Source organism: Zonotrichia leucophrys, chromosome 5 (genome assembly GCF_028769735.1).
Source record: "Zonotrichia leucophrys gambelii isolate GWCS_2022_RI chromosome 5, RI_Zleu_2.0, whole genome shotgun sequence".
NCBI lineage: Eukaryota > Metazoa > Chordata > Aves > Passeriformes > Passerellidae > Zonotrichia > Zonotrichia leucophrys.
Window position 1 is genome coordinate 27,562,733 of NC_088175.1, and position 18,309 is coordinate 27,581,041.

General features: G+C 37.1%; 1 protein-coding gene across 18 annotated transcripts in view; it reads left to right on the plus strand.

Moving 5' to 3' along the window:
* The window catches only part of GPHN (gephyrin), a 270,224-nt gene that overhangs the window by 235,670 nt on the left and 16,245 nt on the right, over nt 1-18,309 (plus strand). For all 18 annotated transcript variants that reach the window (XM_064713503.1, XM_064713509.1, XM_064713512.1 and 15 more), the window contains 4 exons: nt 1,270-1,389; nt 3,800-3,858; nt 4,065-4,218; nt 6,041-6,162. In XM_064713503.1, the coding sequence (XP_064569573.1) occupies nt 1,270-1,389; nt 3,800-3,858; nt 4,065-4,218; nt 6,041-6,162 (455 nt within the window). The remainder of the gene's footprint in view (nt 1-1,269; nt 1,390-3,799; nt 3,859-4,064; nt 4,219-6,040; nt 6,163-18,309) is intronic.

Sequence of the window (18,309 nt, forward strand, 5' to 3'; positions counted from 1 at the left end):
AAAGTAAAACTCACCTTTCAGAGGTTATGACAGTGCTGAAGTGGGGTAGAAGAATGGGCAAGGCAAAGAGCTTTATGCAGCTGAAGTGCTGACCACTGGTCTAGGGTTTGGTCGTGTCTGTGAGCCCCTGGCAGAAGTCATAGAGTAAATTCCTGCTGGGCAGGAGCAGGTAACACTCCTGGGAGGTACTGCCTGCAGCCCGGGGGCTGCTGCCAAATGCCTGCTAATTACACCTTGAGAAGTCCTGGATGAATTCCAGCGCTGCATATGGAGTTTAGAGTCAATGTGCACATGAGTTGTACGTGTGGCACGTACAGAATATTTACTCTGCTCACAGCTGCATAGATCTCTGTGTAGCACATGTTCACTTATAACACTGAAACCTAGATAGGCCAGGCTTCCTGCCGTGCTGGGAGGAGCCAGCAATGAAATCTCAGTCATCATATCAGCTTCTTTTAGTTTCATTTTTTAGGATTTTATTTTTGTCATTTATTTCTTAAGTAGTTATGGCCAAATTACAGTTTTACCTTGATTTTGACAAATGTTTATTAAAATAGTCTGCCTGGTGAGAAGTGTTATTATAACCATATAATTTGTTTTATCATGTTGTTCTGATATTTTTCTATTCTTTGTACTGCTTCTGCTGAAACTTTTTAATGCTCTGTGACTTTATAGAATTGTAGAATATTATCAATTTTAGGCAATTCTAAATTGACCCTCGATAGATATTGTCTGTGAACTAGTATTGAGCTGTCTCAGTTTTAAGAAATGTGCCTAAAAATTAAGCAGTTGGTTACATTACTATTATATATTGGCTTTTCATAAATAGTGTGCTGGTAAAACAGAACAAAAATCCAGCCAAAGCAATTTCAGCCCTGGCAGCCAGAGTGCTCTGCAAAAATATTTATGTACTGAGACCTGCTAGATTTTTGTTCATGGAAGTTTCCATCTAACAGTTAAATTTTTAAGCCAGTTATTTTTCTGTGCCAAATATTTTTCTGAATATTAGTATATTCCTTCTTCTGAAAGTTGTTCGTGTGATAGAATTATAAGGAGAAAAACCTGAAGCCACCTAAAATGTGGCCATATAAATAAAGCGAGGTATGAATTGGAGTTTATTGTACCTGTTGATATTGCCCACAATATATCAAGAGTCATGCAGCAAATAAGAATTCTGATCTTTCAGATAGTTTACTTGCATAAAGTTCCCGTGGCTTGAATTTTTTTTTTTTCCAAAAAGAGATTAATTTCTGATTTTTTATTTTTCAGCCAACTCAGACTGTGATGCCTGGTCAGGTAATGCGAGTTACAACTGGTGCTCCAATTCCATGTGGTGCTGATGCAGTGGTGCAGGTGGAAGATACAGAGCTCATCAGGGAATCAGATGATGTGAGTCACAAGTTAAAAAACTCATTTTTCTTTTATTTGTGGCAGCAAATGGTATGTGATACAGTCCTGTTAATATGAAAGTAAGTCATACAGAAAAGTGCTTCAGTAGTCTGGGAAGTTTGAGGGATTTTGCATCAGTTCCTAGTGGCATTTCTCACTTTTTCAGGCTGTGATAACAGTACCACAGACCTTCCTGTTCTGACTGATTTTTCATCAAAATTGTTGAGTGCTCACTCTAAAATGTTTGGGAGCATGATTTGAGTGAAAGGCAGATGCCTCTTGGAAATCCATGCCCACAGTCCAATTCAATTACCTACTGTAACTACATTTTAAAACACAGGCTAGTGGAAATCTCACCAGATAAGAAGGGGAATTTTTTTTTAAATTACATTATGATCTCAGAATAATACAGTGAATTACTGCTGATGTAATTAAAGCTGAATATGATTTTCTGCACTTCTATTTTAAGTGCTGCAAAGTCCATAGGAGGACTTGGATTGCTTTAAACTGTGCTATGAGGACAGTTCTGTATTATCAGAGTTGGTCTTGTTTCAGCAAAGGAGAATTTGGTGGATTTTGGAGAATACTTCTTATACAAATGCCTTCCAGTGAATCTGTTTAGGAAAAGAGGTTTTGTTATGAAACAGGGGATGTAAATGTTTTTTTAAACTACAACTAAGATTTTTAAAAGACATTTGTGCTCCTTTAAAATGAGAACATTACTGAATTTAAGACCTCTGAAAACCAATAAATGGATAAGGTGCATATTCCTCCAGAATCTAGGCATAAACCTGTTTTTGAACAGATTTTCCAGCCTACCTTTACATATTAGTGGACTACCTTACAGATGCTGCAAATAAGAACACAGAAAGAAAACACAGAAAAAAACACAGAAAAAATATGAATACTGTAGTACTAATTCTGTATGCGTCATTGTCTCAACATATGAAATGCGCTTTTTATGAAGCAGAGGAGCTCTCTGTAGACAACTTTATTCCAAAGAGTGCATCTTAAGGCTTCCTTTGTGTTGCTGTGTTTGCTTCTGAATCCCAGCTGTGATTTCAAGGCACTATCCTCATGTTTGCTGTCATCTGAGAGACTTCAAGGCGAGAAGATGTGTCTCTTATTGACACAATTTCCAAGTTCAGCTTTGGAATGAGCTGTGTGTGTGATTCTGTGCTCAGATCAGCCTTTGCTCTACTGCTGCTGTTCTGACAAGCTATTCCTTCACCACAGCTCAGTGTCAGCATTGTAATTGCAGCTGGGGTGTAAGCAGATGAATTCTAGTGTTCAAAACTGATAAAGTCTGCAAAAGCTGAAACTCACTCTCAGGATCCTTTCTCATGCCTTATTAATCTTATTAAATGCATAGAGTTTTACATCTAATGAACTCAGCAAGCTGTGGAGGATGTCCTTATTCCTAGCAGGGAAATTATTGAAATTATCAATCCTGCTTTGAGGTTACAGATGTATATGTATAGATTATATCTTCCTGCAAAATACACCATTGCCTTCACTGCTTTTTAATCCATTCCATTAGCCTTACGGAGCAAGTTTTTTGTGACCATTGCCCACCTCATCTTGAGAGGACTACCACATTGCAAATATAAGCACTACATCACAATGTAAAACCAGAATTTTTTCTAGTCTAAGTTTAGATTTAGTGGTACTGACAGGCTGGCACTATCTCAAAACTGAGTGTATATATCATCAACCCATTTGCAGGGCTTAAATTTAAATATTAATGATAGAGGTCATGTACCATTTATTGGCATTGAATGAATCACCAAACTATTGACATTCTGAGTAAGGAAATGCATCAGACTCTTCAGGCCACTGTCTCTCGTTCACAGTAAATAAACAAGATGATTGAGCCCCTTTCTGATTCATACAAGGCTCTCAAGTAGGAGTATCCACTACAGGAATGTTCGTGAGAATCCTGAAACAGCTGCAGCACACAGCTTCTTTCCACTTTTCTGCTAATGTAATGTCTGCCAGACTAATGGTCTGTTTGAAGTGCCATCTTTGAAATGGTTTGACCAGATCAAGTTGGCTGAGAGGAGTAGAAAGAATCCACTCAGTATACCGGATCAAGAGGTAAACAGGAAAGCTGTATAAACACAGGTATCATTAAAAAAAAAAAAAAAAAAAAAAAAAAAAAGGGAAGTTAAAACTACATATTCAGTGCTGGTCCTTCCCTAGTGAGCTCATCGTAAAGAGCATTTCTTAAAATGTTTTTCAGTTTTAGTACACATTGTCTTACAACCTTTACAAACAAATCAGGAGAACAATGTGATGCTTAAGCCACAATGTCTCAGTGTAATGAGTGCTTTGTAGACTTCTGAGAAATTAAACATTAATCTTCTTTGAATAGTTCAGCTGACCAAATGTGATGTCCTTGTATTTGTAGGGCACTGAAGAACTAGAAGTTCGAATCCTGGTGCAAGCTCGGCCAGGCCAAGATATCAGGTCTGTATTTATTAAAATATCTCTGTTAGGAATTGAAGGGCTGATGAATTTCAAAGTAATTTTTTAATCATGAGTGGTACTGACATTTTGACAGTCAGACTGAGAGTCTGTGGACGCTCCAGACTTGCAGCAGGACCAATGAAGGAAAGGTACTTTGGTTCTCATCCTATTTTTCTTTCATGTTGTTTTTCTGTCCTGATTTTCAGACCCATAGGACATGACATTAAAAGAGGTGAATGTGTGCTGGCTAAAGGAACCCACATGGGTCCATCTGAGATTGGTCTCTTAGCAACTGTTGGAGTAACTGAAGTAGAAGTTAACAAGTTTCCAGTGGTTGCAGTCATGTCAACAGGGAATGAGGTAAGAAAAGTTTGTTTAGAATTATAGTCTGAAATGCTGTCTTTTTTTTAAGCAATGTTTTGGATTAGTGACTTCCACCCTACTCCCAAGCAGACTCACTTTTGAGAGCAACTCATGCTGACATGAGCTATTTCTGTGAGGCATCAACCCATAATAATCTGCTTGTGTTTTCTCCCTTAGGGGCTTTCTCACAGGTCTCACACTCTCTTTGCCAAAATTTTGGTAATGTATCCAACCATGTGCCAGCTGTTTTCCTCCTGCCAGCAAGGGAGAACCTGTGGGGTAGTTGGGGTTGTAATTCACGTTGCCAGTCATGACTGAAGAGTAATTTATTTTAAGCAACGTCCTCTATGTCTATAACACAAATGGCAGACAAGCTGACTTGGAAAACTCAATAGTTCTACCAAATGCCTTGTTGCAGTATTGTGCCTCAATATTCTTTCTTATAGTAGCACATGTTGACATCCAGACACTCTCCTGTTGGTAGAATTGCAGACCAGCTTTATAATTGTTTTAACTACATCAGAAAAATCAGGTTTAAGATTAACTTAATTTACTAACTTTACATATGTTGTGTGTTGACCCAGGCCAGCAACTGTGCCCTCTCACTTCTTCCAGCAACAGGACAGAGAAAGAATAGGAAGAGCAAAATCTAAAGAACATGTGGGTTGAGATATGTGGGTTAAGGCAGCATGAAGTTTTCACTGTCCTTTAAGACAAGCTTTTTGAAATCCAGCCTCAAATATTAACTCAGTAGCTGTATTCTCATGCAGCTTGGATATGTTCAATTTTGAAAGACTTGGAAAACTTTTCATAGGTTGAGTTTTTTTGTCTTGGGGTACAGATTATTGCCAGATTTCATAACATAAACAGGGTGTGGCATGCAGGAACCAAACCACTAACTGAGGAATAAATCCATAGAGCTACAAGGATTACAGATGGTGATTTTCTGACTGGTAGCTTCCATATGATTGAAGATTCTTGCATGTCATTAAAGGGTCCTTTACTGATGTAGACATTCTCTTTTGTAAAATGCTAAAATGTTCTTTAACATCCTATGACAATCTTCACAGAAACAGAGCTGCAAGCCAAAGCATAAAATTTACCCATACTCCACTTCTCATTATTCTTACCTTATTATCTAATGCTGTGATTTTGACAGATATGTTCTTATTAGTAGTAGCATTATTTACCTCTTGTCAATATTGTATTGGAATTTCTAATATATATAAAACATACATTTATATATGTATGTTTTGTAGTTTAGCTTCCAAAATACATAACACATGTGAGGTAATTGCCACGATAGATTATCTTAAGAGAAAGTTCTTCATCCAAAACAGTAATTGATATATGAACTAAGCATAAGGCTTCTGTTCATTAATCCAATGCAGAATGTTGTATTTAAGATATCTTTTTTGGTGAGCAGACAAGGAAATTCTGTTCAAATGTTTATTAATGCCTTTAAATCTGGTTAACAACATCAATGAGGTTCCCTTAGAATCATTTAAAGAGGAAGAATGACGTGAAAACTTGAAAGTTTTTTGTTTGATTGCTAATGTCTCAGATTAGAGGCCAGGTACTCATAGGAGTAAGAATGTTTTGCAGACATGAACCAGTAGAAACAAACTAAACAATGGAGGATTGGACTAAACAAGCACAGTACATATCTTATTAATTAAAATTCACTAAATCACTTTATACATATGTTTCATGATATGTGTCTAAAAATATCCTGTCCAACCTGAAGAAATAATTCTCACTTGACTTGTGTAAAGTACAGTGTTCCAAGGCAACTGACTGAGTGTTTCTGGTTTTATAGCTGCTGAATCCTGAGGATGACCTCTTGCCAGGCAAGATTCGGGACAGTAACCGTTCAACTCTGCTAGCTACAATCCAAGAGCACGGCTATCCAACAATCAACCTGGGAATTGTGGGGGATAAGTAAGTACCTCATGTTAGTAAAGATGTCACTTCATATTCATGTGATGCACTTTATGGCATCCATGGGAAAAAGAAATACCAGAGAAAATGTCACTCATTACAAATGTCACAGTGTTGTGACAAGGCACATCTTGGAGAAAGTATTTCATCCTTTTCATTATAGCAAGAAATAAGTCTATTTTAATATTAGGTCAATTCTTTTGAAAAAAATAGTATTTAATGGTGTTTAATTTGTTTTGCATTCTGTTTGTTGAAACAGATGATCTGTTTCCTGTTGCAAATTGAATTTTTTGTTGCAGTATCCTTCCAAGCGCTATACTTAAAACACATAAGGGGAGACAGTTCTACAGCAGCTACACTTTTTTCTGGTCAAATAAAGGGAGAAGGAAAGTTTCTCTCAGGGTTTATTTTCCATGCCAAAATTGATTTAGACTATACAATTTTGTCATATTCTGAGTAATTCTCTTTTGAGGAAGGACCCACTGCTGCATATTGGTCATCATTTCCAGAAATATGTGGAATTTTATTTTTTTTTAACTTTAGTGATCTTTACTTTGATTGCCCCAGAGTAGCACCCTACTGATCAGTCTTTCTGTTCATCTGACAGTGATTGCTCCTTGTTTCCCAGTGGTAGTGAAGTGACATCTTTTGAGAGCTCTGGGATAAGTGATTGAAGTGCTCAGCTTTCTGTCCTTCCCAAGACTGGGCAGTGACTGCTATCCAAGGCTTGAGTTTCTCAGCATAATGTATTTCCTCAATGTATTGAGACCTGGAGGCTTTGAAAGGTCTTTCTTGCTTTTTAGTTGGGGTATCAAACCAACTGACAGACTTGGTTTGACAGGGAGTTGTTCAGTTCATCCCAGTGGGTAATTAAAAGTAAAAATAAAAATAAAAAAAAAGAAAAGCAGATAAGCAGATGACAAGGTCCCAGTCAGGACTAAAAAGGAATCCAACCAGGTTACTATTACAGGGCTGGTCATTTCAAACCCAGTCTTCCCTAAAGCAGTATTCAATACAAAACATGACTGGCTTGACAGAAAGTGCATGAATGGGCCAGCCACTGCATGGTTTTGCAATAATTAAACTTGCATGGTGGCTGCAGGAAATGTTGTTGAGTTTGAAGTACTCATACAGGGAATGTGACATCACAGTTGTGATCTTAGGGAAGGCAAACCCTTCTGGATACTCTCACTGCATCCAGGTATCCCTTTTTGCTTCTCTAACCTAGCAAAACACCACAAATGCCACTGCATTTCCAACCAGCAAGAGATACCCAGCCCTCCTGCCTATGAATGCTTCCAGTTTCAGGTGGTGATGTCATAAAAACTCATGAGGCTCTTCTTTCCAGGAGTGGTATCTAAATGAGATAGCTAAATTGCTCCTGGATCACTGGAGCTTTCTATATTATAAGGACCTTTTTAAACTGTAAGCATAAGTAGAAAAGTTTTCAAATGAAACTATTATATCCAGAGATCAGGTTCTAGATCTGTGTAGCCAAGAAAAAAGAAAACAGCCGCAAAAAGTCTCTTACCTCCTGGGAGTCATCTCTGTGTAAAGGGTTTGTCAGAGGTTTTCTTCAGCAAAATACTGTAGATGGAACTTTTTACCAGCTGCAGGAGCAAAAGTAACAGCTACTGTTATCAACATTATTGTCAATGCATCTTGCATCCTGTGTTACCAATGGCTTTATCCAGTGCAAAAGATGCTTTCCCTGGTAGTCCCCTCTGGAAAAATAAGAGTGTAAAGCTTGTTTGTTCTTTATGGCTTTGTCCTAATCAAATAGCTATAGTCTCAACTTTGCTGTAAAGTTAACACTATCAAAAGTTTAAAAATGTTAAAAAAGTTTAACTTAAGGTCATTGTACAAAACTGTAGATATGTACTCCATTGCCTTCAGGAATTGTTTCTGTGACCTCCTAGGCATGGAGAGTCTGTGAAGATAAATAATTTTGAAAGCTCTCAGTAATAAACAGCAAACAGTTTTAGAATCATAGAATCATTTAAGTTGGAAAAGACTTTAGGATCATGAAGTCCAACCAGCATTGCCAAGTCCTCAACTAAACCATGTCCCCAGGTGCCACACCTACGTGTCTTTTAAATACCTCTAGGGGTAGAAACTCCATCACTTCCCTGGACAGCCTGTTGCAATGCTTGAAGGACCGTTCAGAGAAGAAATTTTTCCTAATATCCAATCTAAATCTCCCATGCTGCAACTTGAGGCCATTTCTTTTTATCCTATCACAAGTTTCTTGAGAGAAGAGACTGATCCCCACCTGGCTATACCCTCCTTTCAGGTGGCTGTAGAGAGTGAAAAGGTCTCCCCTGCACCTCTTTTTCTCCAGGCTGAACAATTCCAGGTCCCTCAGACACTCCTCATTAGATGTGTGCCCCAGATCCTTCAACAGCTTCATTGCTCTTTGGAATTTCTTTCTTGCAGTGAATGGGATTTAAGGCCCAAGAGAACTTTTTGCTTTTCTATATTTTTTACAAATGTATTTTATGACCTGTTTTTACTTGTCAGATGCTAGCTGAACACCAGGCAGCAAACCAATATATCAGTCTAAGGAAGTGCCTGCAGCTTTGCTTTCAGTTATGTGAGAGGTGGATTCTTTTGAATCTTAGCTACTAAAATGATCTCTGAGACTTGAGATAGCATTACCTTGGCAAAGGTAGTAACAGTTCTTTTTAAATGTTTGGTTTTCTGCTTTTTTCTGTTTCATGCTAACAAAGCAGCTTCTGCAGAGGTAGTTACTTTAGCTCATAGAATAGAAATAATGAGCCTCCAATCACAGAGTGTACTTTGCAGTAACTTTAGAAAGAATAATTCAGCACTGTTGACTTAGCTAAGAATCTTCTGCACCAGATATCAGGACTCAGTCCTAGCAAGTCTTCTGCCGTTCTTCCACACTCACATGCCCAATCCTCATCTTTACAGCAAAACGCATCAGCAGTTCTGTTTCACTCAAAAGGAAAATCTGATTGTATAAATCAGCTTGATAAGAAGTACGGTGTTATTTCATTACGTAATAAAGCTAAAAGAGTGTTGCCCATACAAATATTTCAGTACATATTTTTGAGCTAACATGACTGATTTGATGGAGTACTGTGGCACTTGAACAAACGCAGGAGAAAGATGTTACAAAGGGTGCAATTTTGACACTTGAGTTAGCATGCTTGTAGAAGAGAGGAACAAGGCTTCAGTGTCTGTTTTATGGTTTACTGAAGTTAAACCATAGATTATGTGTGTTTGTGTGTGCTCATATATATGTGTATTTTGTGTGTATAATATGTATCCAGACACTGAAAAACAGAAAGATTTTATATGCCTGCAATATCTACTGGTGTAGTAAAAATACTGGCAAACATACTTTTCAGAAGGAAAAGTTGAAAACTTGTACTTTTTATTTTTTTCATGTGTCATGGTATATATTTCTTCCTTCCCATACTTTAGATTTAGATGGTTGTTTTCCTATTTCCTTTTTTCAAAACAAATTTCATGGGGTAAATTTTGCTTCATTTTACTGGGAGTATCACTTCCTGTGCACCACAAGCACTAATGGAGTGGGAGACAGAAGCTAATAGGGAGCACAGTTGAGTATTACAATTGCTGTAATGGCTCAGGTTTCTAACAACCATGGAAATCCTCTTCAATCATATTTGCAGTTCTAATATTCAAGCATAAAAAAATTTTTACAGTATTATTTGCAAAGACAAATTTAGAGGTCATTCCTATATATAATTTCAGCATGCAAATCACTCAGAGGTTTTTAGGTAAAAAATTAGCTTGTCCAGCTGCTTTAAAGCCCAGGATTGTGATACATGTAAACACAGAGAATGTGAAAAGATGGGGAAGCACACTGAATGTCTGGGTTTCTGAAGAGTAGTTAGAAGCATTTTTAAAATGCCTTTGCATATTGATCATACATGAAGTTACATTTTGAACTGACCACTCAAGTCTGACTTAGGCTAAAATTGCACTTTCATTTTAAACCAATATTATATTTCTTTTGGGAGCATTTTAATGATTTCTGAGATTGTCACCATCATTTCTGTTCTCATAAATTGTATATATCACACAATATTCAAAATAAAAAACAGCCATTCCAAAACCTATAGATAAAGTTTACAGTTGAAATCCTAGAAGAAAGCAATAGGAGAAAGGAACAGACCTGGGAATGTGATACAGCTGAAGTTAGGTCTGGCCAGAAGCCAAAATTTTCTCTATTTGTGTTCTTAGCACATAAAAGCCAAGCTGTTTCAAAAGCACACATCTCTGAGTAGAAATGGAAGATAAATCCATTTCCAGAGCTACTGCAAACACAAGAAACAAATGCAAAACTAAGGAAAGGAAGAACCCTTCTGATACTGTTGTTACTGTTGTGTCTTACGTTTCTTGTCTGAATCTCAGATGCAGTTGCTAAAAATTAAAATAACAACTGGCCTGTTAAAGTTGGTATTCCAATGTACTTCTCAATGTTGCCTCCTAATAACAATATCAAGTTAAAAAGGCTTTCATTTACGTTGCTTATCTTATAGTTTGTGAATTTATTTGTTTTTTTGGAAACCAGTGATAAAAATAAGTTGCATATCTGATCTGATCTGTAGAAGTCTAATTGTCAGGATATTTTTGTGTCTGATTATTTCATTTGTGTTGTTCTTTGTATTCCATTGTTTAAAGTGTAAAGTTTAGCCCTAGCAAAATCTGCTGCAGTATGGGCCTCTATTTTACAAAGTGGTCTTCAGTTTTGACAGCTTTTCTCCTATGAAAGACTTATTAGGCTTGCTAAGGAATTTTGATCATGTATGTAATTAATTCAATTTCCTCTGCTTTTACTTTTGTTTACATGAGTGCATTTTCCCCTTCTCGGCATTCTTTTCCCTATTTTCTAATTCCCTTATAATTTTTCTCAGAGGCATGTATAATATTTAGTTGCTTCCAACAGCATTTTCATTTATGAATCTGTGATTTCACAGTGGAGAGAGACTCTCTCTCTTTAGGAGAAAAATTCAGGAAATTCATATTATTTCATCACTTGCTTGAAAGATTTATCTGAAGAGTTCTTAAATCAGCAGTTTATGAGAGCTTTTCTACATGGGAAGTGTTTAGTCTCTTATTTGTTTACCTTTTCTTTTTGACATACTATTAGACATAGAGCTCCTAAATGACAGGTAAACCTATTAAAAATCACCCTTGCTGTTGTAACAGCATTACTCTGTGATATCCCTAAAATAAAAGCTTTGATAGGTATATACTGAAATCTTACTGAAGGATTTAGTCAGCTCAGCTTCAATTTTAAGTTTGTCGTCCCAAAAAAAGGTTTAAATCTTTTGTCTTTGTGAGGCTTGCATGTAATTACTACTGTTATAATATAGGTGGAACATTTGGAGTGGAGGGAGGAGAGGGAAGAAACTGTTCCAACTCCAAAATTTCTCATGCAATATCAGCCTGATATATATGATCATACGAGTTGCAATATGAGTTATGGGCAAAATCCAGGCACAGAATCCTGGTCTCTCCCTGCGCCAGCTTAATGCCAGCTTGGCTAAAAGCAAATATACTGTGAACCAAATTAGTAGTAGTAGTAGTAGTATCATTTAACAAATGGCTGCAAGAAAATGCATGTTAGAGAAAAGACAGTACATTAAATGTCACGATATTAGGTTTTGCTAAAGTGACTTCACTTCCAGTTCTACTCACAAAATGATGTTGTTATAAATTTTGATCATAGCCTAATGAATGCAGGAACACAGAGTAATGGTTTGAAGGTGATTCAGATGTAGATGTCCTCTCCTTCCTTGTGCCCTGTCAAGAATATTCTCCTTTTCAAGCAGAAGTGTTTAATATCTGTCACAACTACTCTTGATAATCATTAGGGAAATCTTCAGATAAGTTGTCATATTGACAAGTCATCTCCTCTAATGCACATCTTCCAAAACCACAAAGGAATGTCTCAGCCAAAACAGAGGTGAAAAAAGAACTTGTGAAATGGGACAGTGCAAGTCCTAGGGAGTCTTCTGTACCAGTAGGAAACTACATAGTGTGACAGGTAATAAAATTTCATGCTGTAGAGGTGGCTGGTGCAAAGCTAATGCACAGCAGTGTGTCATTCTCCTCCTAACTGTGTTCAACACAAGCATGGGCTCCTTCCTGAATTAGCATGTTTAGAATCACAGCTCAGTAGTAGCACATGACAGTAAAGAGGAGATCATAAAGAGGACAGAACACTTTGAAAATTCTGTCTTTGAAAACAGAGAGAATCTATTTGTTTGAGGAAAATAAAAATTACTATTTTTATGGTCTATTTTTGAGGCTTAAGTTAACAATTTTAAAAGTCCTTGAAGAGATAAGATCTGTTTTCAAGAGAATTCCAGCTTCTAGAGGCCAAAGTATCCTTCACTTAAATGACTTTCAACCTTCTTAATGCCTAGAGCATATACAGGAATTTGAGTTTCTAAGTCACTGAGAAATTTTTGAGGCTTGAAATTTTACTAATATCCTAGAAGAAGGCAATGAAAACTAATAAAGGCAGTAGATACAGAACAGCCAAAGAGGTGGTGAACACTGAAGATGGCTCACTGTGTCAGTGACAGGAATCACTTACAAAACTGGGTTAAGTAATATTTGGCTGTTAATACAGCCAAATATGAATTCATCTATAGAGGAGTAAAGAATATAAGTAAAATTTACAGGCTGGCGGTTTATATCCTAAGAAGTAAAGATTTAAGGAAACATTTGTGAATCATCTAAATACAAGTTCTAGCACACACACACACACACACACATATATATATATATATATATATATATATATATATATATAAAGAGCTAATCTTCTCTAGAATTAGAAGATGAAATTCGCCCTCACCTTTGTATTCCCAGGACAAGGACCGTTAAATCTCTTAAGTGGTTAAAAGACGGACTGAGTACTAAAGTAATACCAGAACTCAGGCTGTTTAGTCCAACAGATGTTCATTCTTACAAGATCACTTGATTACCTTCCAGTAATACTGAGCCACATGGAGAACAAATTTAATAAGCTTTCTATTTCAGCAGCAAAGCCTATGTATTCAAGTTAGACTGATTCAGAGTGTAAGTAAAGCATAATTTTAACAGTGATAGTAATTAGTTATTAGGAAACTAAATCAAATGCTTTGATATTTATATCAAAGTGAGATTGCATATTTATTTACAATTCCAACAGAAGCGAGTTCAGGGAGGTTCTCACACTATTTTAAATACTAAATCATAAAAAAAGAGAGCTATTTTTCCTGGTTGCAAATAATCTCTTAAGTATTATTTCAGAGAATTAAATTAATTTTTACGTTATTCTAATGGACAATACATAGTAGAAGCATAAAATCAGAAGACTAGTACCAGCAGAAATTACACAACAGAGCTTAGCATCATGCTGGAAAAGATTTTGGATTGTTTAGACTGCTGTCTGTAACATTGGTGGTTAAACCAGAATCTGGGATCATTCATGAAATCCCAAAGTCTTGTGTGTGTCATTTCATGACACAGGTACCCTGTTTTGAGAAACAGAGATTGACTTTGTTACTCTGACAATGAATGGAAGAGAAAATGAGAGACTGAAGCCATTTTAGGAAATGGCTTTCTTGGGAAGCCTGTCAGAAAGAAATGGACATCTAAACTTTTAACCTGAATAATTTGAATATTTTTCCATCTCTTCCTATCAACATTAGTATGCATTCAATCTGCCAGACTCTCTTTATGAACTATGAGGAGAAACATGGTGGGGATTTACAAGGTGACAAAAGAGGATTTTAGATTTCAGTGTTAGAAGTGACTTTGGGCATGTGTAACAGTAGTGTAGGGACATTGACCCAGTCTTCTTCTCACATTCCCCAGTCAGACAGGACATGAGTGTCTGCAGCACAGAAATGAACTTTGAAATACCAGACTGAAGCCGCCTTGTGCAGGCTCAGCTGGCCATGGACTGGGGAGGGAGGTCGACTTCGTTGTTGTTAACTGTCTTGCCGGCTGATATGGAGAAATGGCTCAAGAGTCACACAGTGATGACTGATGTCATGGTCCATTTCAATCATGAATATCTGATTTCAGGGTTTTTTTAAAGGTATATTTATAGATCTTCGTGTCTAATGAAGATTTTTTAGCATTTAATAGCCCTACATTTAAGAGTATAAAAACATCATTTCTGTTGATTTCATATTCCTTTTACAAAGGACACTATCTAAAAATAGTTTTTTCACAGCAAAACTGACTTGGAAGAAATATATGTAAAAGGTAATGCTGCTTTCATAATTGGGAATTCATAACAAATCATTAATTGTTTTAAATAAGGTCTTGATAGGAGTTTCTCAGTTTTGGACATTTTTTCTAATCCTGCCTCTTGCAGCAGGGTATGAAGCTTCTCATGAATGAAGTGGCATCTTTATTGACTATGGAGTTATAAAATTAGGATAATTACAGCTCTTTCCCCCCGGTGACAGTTATTATGCCTTGAGACCTATTTCCTGAATAAGAAGCTAAAAGTGTGAGTAAAAATGTTTCAATGGGGCCCATCTCCAAATATTTTCCCATTATCTGTAATCCTCCTTCCAAAACGTCAAGTTAACACTTCATTTTGCTTTGTTTTGAAGTCAAGAGTAAAGAAGTTTCTCCATAGACACTGCAAGGAAAGATGAACTATGCTTTGCTGGCATGTCCAGTTGAGCCTAAATCCTTCCATAACTTTACTCTTCATTTCTTGGGAGAAGCCCATCCGAACTGTAAGGGAAAGATGTTCCCGTGTGCTCCCTTTCGCTCCCATTGGCCGGCCATGCAAAGAGGAAGCATTTCCCGTGGTGATATTGAATATCTAGAGCCACCAAGGGGGACACAGCTGGGCACAGAGCTTCCCTTTGACCCCAGGAGACTTTCTCCTTCCCTGGCTCTTTATTATACCCCTTCTGCTTCCTTTACCCTCAGGAAGCCAGATGTTTTTAAAGAAGAAGGGACACAGAGCTTCCAGAACACTGCGGAGACAGGCCTACCAGATTGGTGAGCACTGTTTTTGAACCACTTGGGACGGTGAGGCACGTGCATGCTCACAGGCAGGCTCGGCCAGGTGTCTGTCAGGGCAGAGCTTGGAGCACAGTTCCTGCCAGCATTGGCCTACAGGAGCAGATGGTCTGTTATTCTCTCCATTAAGTAGCACTGCCTTTTCAGTTAAGGTCTTACGCACCAGCGCACTGTAGACTTACATGGCTCCACAGCATTGCTAAAATGAAAATGTTTACATTACTCATCAGTAGGAGCAAACATCTTTATCCATCAAGGTTTTTCCCTTTTAAAAACTGAGCCAATTAGGAAAAATCCTGCTTGAAGGTAGTAGTGGAATCCAGGGAAGTCACTGCTGTGATTCTTCGGTTGTAACAGGAGTTGGACCTCAGTGATCCTCGTGGGGCCCTTCAAACTCAGGATGTTCTGTGAGTCTGGGATACTGCATACTTGGTTTTCCACTTTTCTAAAGCAAGCTAACTGAAACATTCAGAAAATCTCTAAACTATGCACTATGCATTTTTTCCAAAATACATATGCAATTATATACTATGTCTTACTTAGGGAGATTATTTAATAATATAGATTAATTTTCAGAACTTGCCCTTTAACACAGACAGGCCTAAGGAGCAGGAGTGATGACAGAGGGAGAACAAGCCACCTGTCATTTTCTCCATTAACAAACAGAAATAATGAGTTTCTATAGTTTCGTTCACGTAGAAAATAAAAATAGGTAGAAAAGGAATGAAAATCCTATCGAAGACTGTACCTGAAAACTTCACATGTGAGGATCCTCACTAGGGTAAATGGGCCCATTTTTGTAAGAAAAAGTTGGAGGATTGGGTTATAGCTTAATGTTTGCATACTGGAAAACAAAACAAATTGCTTTTCTCATGACTGAGTCAATCTACCATATCCCTGGCTTTCAAAAAACTGGTTCTTGTTTAGCAATTAGTTATTCATGCTGAAGCCAGGTTGTTATAAATCTAGGTTTTTATCATGTAATGGACTAAACCTTTAGCTATACTAAACATCCAAAAAATTTATGACAATCTGTTCTATTTAAAACATTTTAAATTAATGTGAAGAACGTGATACAGACTGTCTGCTTTATCTGAAATTACTTAGAAGATGAAATCTACCAGCAGGTGATGAACTTGGAATTCCTCATACAAGTCAGTTTACAACTCATTGCTGCTGCATAAAACCTTAAATAAGCTTTAGTCTCTTCTAGGCAGTGTGAGAGAAAGCACCAAAAGAAACCAACCCCTAGAATAAGTCTTCCTACCCAAAGCATGAGCAATAAAAAATGCTTCTGCTTCCAGAGCAGGAGAAAAGGCAATGGGCATTTTGCTATGTTTAAATCATCTTTGTGCTTGAAGGAATATGGTCCAGTGTTGTAGAGACAAATGAAGTTCTAGTTCCTTCCACTAACTAGCAGCTGTCAAAAAAATTAAGTTGCTGGTCTCAAACAGGATAAGTTTCTCAGTTCCTTCTCTTCATTTATTTCTAACACTGTAGTTTACTCTTCATGGAGAATTTTATTTTTTTTTTTTAGGAAACAAAAATCAATGCCATATTTCATTTGGTATTTCCTAAAACATAACTACTTGTTTTAGGACACAGCTGATGTCAGAGAATCTTTTTATATTGTTTCTAACCTGTGGCTTCCCAATCATTTTTGTTCTGAAGACAGACATTTTTCTGAGTGATTAAGTTATGATTCTGTAAGGGCTGGAGCTTCCTAGAGAAAACCTTAATTGTAACTGCTTCATTGTGAGGCATTGCTTTTAGGGACTGCCTTTCTACCTGTCCTAGAGACATCCAGACTGTAGATCAATAGCAGTTACACCTATTTACAGGGGTAAACAGAATTAAATAATTTTAAATTCCTTTTGAATTTATTGAAAATTTACTCTTACAGTGGAAGCTAAAGTAAAATGAAAAGGTAAGAAATTCTGTGATTACAATGCCATTTCACTATGTGTCAGATTTGGTGATATTATTTGCTAAATGTAAACAACTGGCACTAATTACATCCATCATATATTTTATTTTCAGTTGTGTCACTATAAGCCAATTCTCATTTCATGAGTGCTCTAAATGAAACAATTGCAGAACCACAGTTGCCCTTCAGACTCACCAGTGCACTGAAAAAGTGAAAACTTTTCAGTGACTCCATATTGACTCACTTCCTTTGTAAGAAGGAAGATAAAATAAAAATCTTTACCTGTGTAATCCCGTCCAATTTCTTAGAAAAACTAATGGATTTCTGGTAAGTGTACTGATAAGGTTCATTATCTTCAGCCAGCAAAAATAGCCAGGAATAGTTTTTTAATTAGTGGAAACTGGCAGTTCTCAGGCTGCTTCTTACACTCCAAGGACACACACTATACTGGATTTAGAGAGAATTAAGTGCTCAATAGTCAGTATAATGGCACAGCAACTGAAGACAGCTGTTATCAAAGCTTTGGTCTTGTTCTTTTAGCATTTTTGGAAAAAATTACAATTCACCCTGAAATGCTTGCAGCTGAATGTACACGAGCAGCAGACAAGGATGTGCTCGAGGCCCCTTCATGCAGGAAAGTGCCCACAGTGCATAAGCACCTGGCTTCTGTGCATGAGACTTTTTCCTGTAGCACTCCCATGGCTATCTGTTTTTCTGACCTCCCTGATGTTTTGTCATTCTGGCATATATATGAGTGGGAGTCTTCTGAAGCAGATCAAGGAAACAGTGGAAGAAAATCTATTATCATCCTGATATAGGAAAAAAAAACATTGAAGGCATTAGACAGCTCTCATGGTTACTTCAGCAAAAAGTTGAAGACCTCTAATTGAAGGCCTCTAACCAAAATCCCTAAAAGTTCATACATGTAACATTTATATTTGCAGCAACAATTAAAGGAACAGCAAAAAGTACCAAAGACAGATTCTTTAATATTTCTGTCAAATAGAAAAAAACTTACATAGTTATGTCAAACAAGCCAAAAGCTGCTGTAATTATTCCAGCTTTCTTCACAAGCTGGCCTATTTTCCTAGGGAGAACATACTGCATCTGTTCAGAGTGATCCAGGGAAATACCACAGAAGGTAAAAGGAAGATACATTATGAGAACATGATGAAATA